A 1584-nucleotide genomic window follows, 5' to 3' on the forward strand; every position below is an offset into this window, starting at 1 on the left:
ACATATTATACTAGACACGAGTACCCTACTGTGAGTAAATTGTTGGTATCACTTCGAGAGCTTGGCTTATTTACTGGGAGTGCTACCTCACTGATTACAATTTTGAAAAAAATTGGTTTTAAATACAAGAAGTCTGACAAAAGAAATATTATGATGGAAAGACATGATTTAATATTACAAAGAGTTTCATTTTTGAGAGAAATGAATAAAATTACAAATTGGGATAATGTTGTGTTTATCGATGAGACTTGGTTGAACTCAAACCACACAGTACCACAATCATGGACCGACGACACTAAAGCATCCAGCTCGAAAGTGCCAATGGGAAAAGGTGGTCGCCTCATAATTTGCCATGCTGGATCAGCCGGGGGAGGTTTCGTTAATAATGCTTTACTAGCATTTGAATCAAAAAGTACAAAAGAATATCACGAAGAAATGGACGCAAACAAATTTAAAGAGTGGTTTAAAACTTTACTTCAGAACCTCCCCGAACAATGTACAATAATTATGGACAATGCATCGTATCATTCGGTTCAAATAGATCGAGCGCCGACTCAGGCAAATAAAAAGGCTGATTTGGTGGCATGGCTACAGAGGAATGGTGTCGAAGCTGACATGGAGCTATTGAAAGTGGAATTGTTAAGATTAGTGCGAGAGCATAGACCTACAAAACTTAGGTATGAAATTGATGAATTGGCACTTGAGCATGGACATAAAATTATAAGGACACCGCCGCACCACTGTCAATACAATGCTATTGAGTTGATTTGGGCTCAAATTAAAGGTTAATATTTTTGCATTTAATACTGTTATTTTAAATTCGTATATATTAAGACTTATTTTGTACTAGTAGCATATTTTAATAAAGTACAAATGTAAAGAGGTAACATATAAACTTTCGAATTTGTAATATCACTGTGAAGGAACATTACTATTTTACAACAGTGTTTTTTTTTTACAGGCTACGCAGGACGTAATAATACTAAGCCACCGTTCTCCACAAAAAAAATGATGACTTTATTAAAGGAAGCATGTACTAAAGTAACAAAGGAAGACTGGAGAAAGGTGGTGGAAAAAACTAGAAAACTAATAAAAGAAGATTTTGACAGAGATGTTAATATTGATAATTTAATTGAAAACGAGTTAATTATATGGACTGGTGAAACTAGCTCAACAGATGGTTTTGGTTCATCTTCCGATGACGTTGATAAATAAAAAATTCCAATAAGGAGGTCTTTTGTTTTACTTCAGAATTTTGTTATTTACGTACAGGTTATCCTCGTGAACTATGCTAATGTATAACTACAATACAACAACAAGTACAGGTTGCCGTTGTGCTCACTTAAAATACTTACTTATTATTTCTATTAAACTGTATAACGTTTAAATAAATGTTGATTGATATATCTAGAACTGAAAAGCAATGAACAGAAAAATAACCTAAACGATTACAAACTCCTAAAATTTTTAATCGATTTCTCGTGAGAATCGTTTAAACTGGTTACCGATATTGCAGTTCACATCACTATTTACGTTGCGATGACATGTGTCAAATATGATCTATTATTTTGTGACGACTATAGT

General features: G+C 33.5%; 1 protein-coding gene across 1 annotated transcript; it reads left to right on the forward strand.

The window, feature by feature from the left end:
• Positions 1-201: 201 nt before the first annotated feature.
• LOC113237727 lies at positions 202-789 on the forward strand. Its single transcript, XM_026474308.1, has one exon. It carries the CDS (start codon positions 202-204, stop codon positions 787-789), a length of 588 nt encoding a protein of 195 aa, XP_026330093.1.
• The last annotated feature ends 795 nt before the right edge of the window (positions 790-1584 follow it).

Source organism: Hyposmocoma kahamanoa, unplaced genomic scaffold, assembly GCF_003589595.1.
Source record: "Hyposmocoma kahamanoa isolate Upper Pololo Valley unplaced genomic scaffold, ASM358959v1 93747, whole genome shotgun sequence".
Classification (NCBI taxonomy): domain Eukaryota; kingdom Metazoa; phylum Arthropoda; class Insecta; order Lepidoptera; family Cosmopterigidae; genus Hyposmocoma; species Hyposmocoma kahamanoa.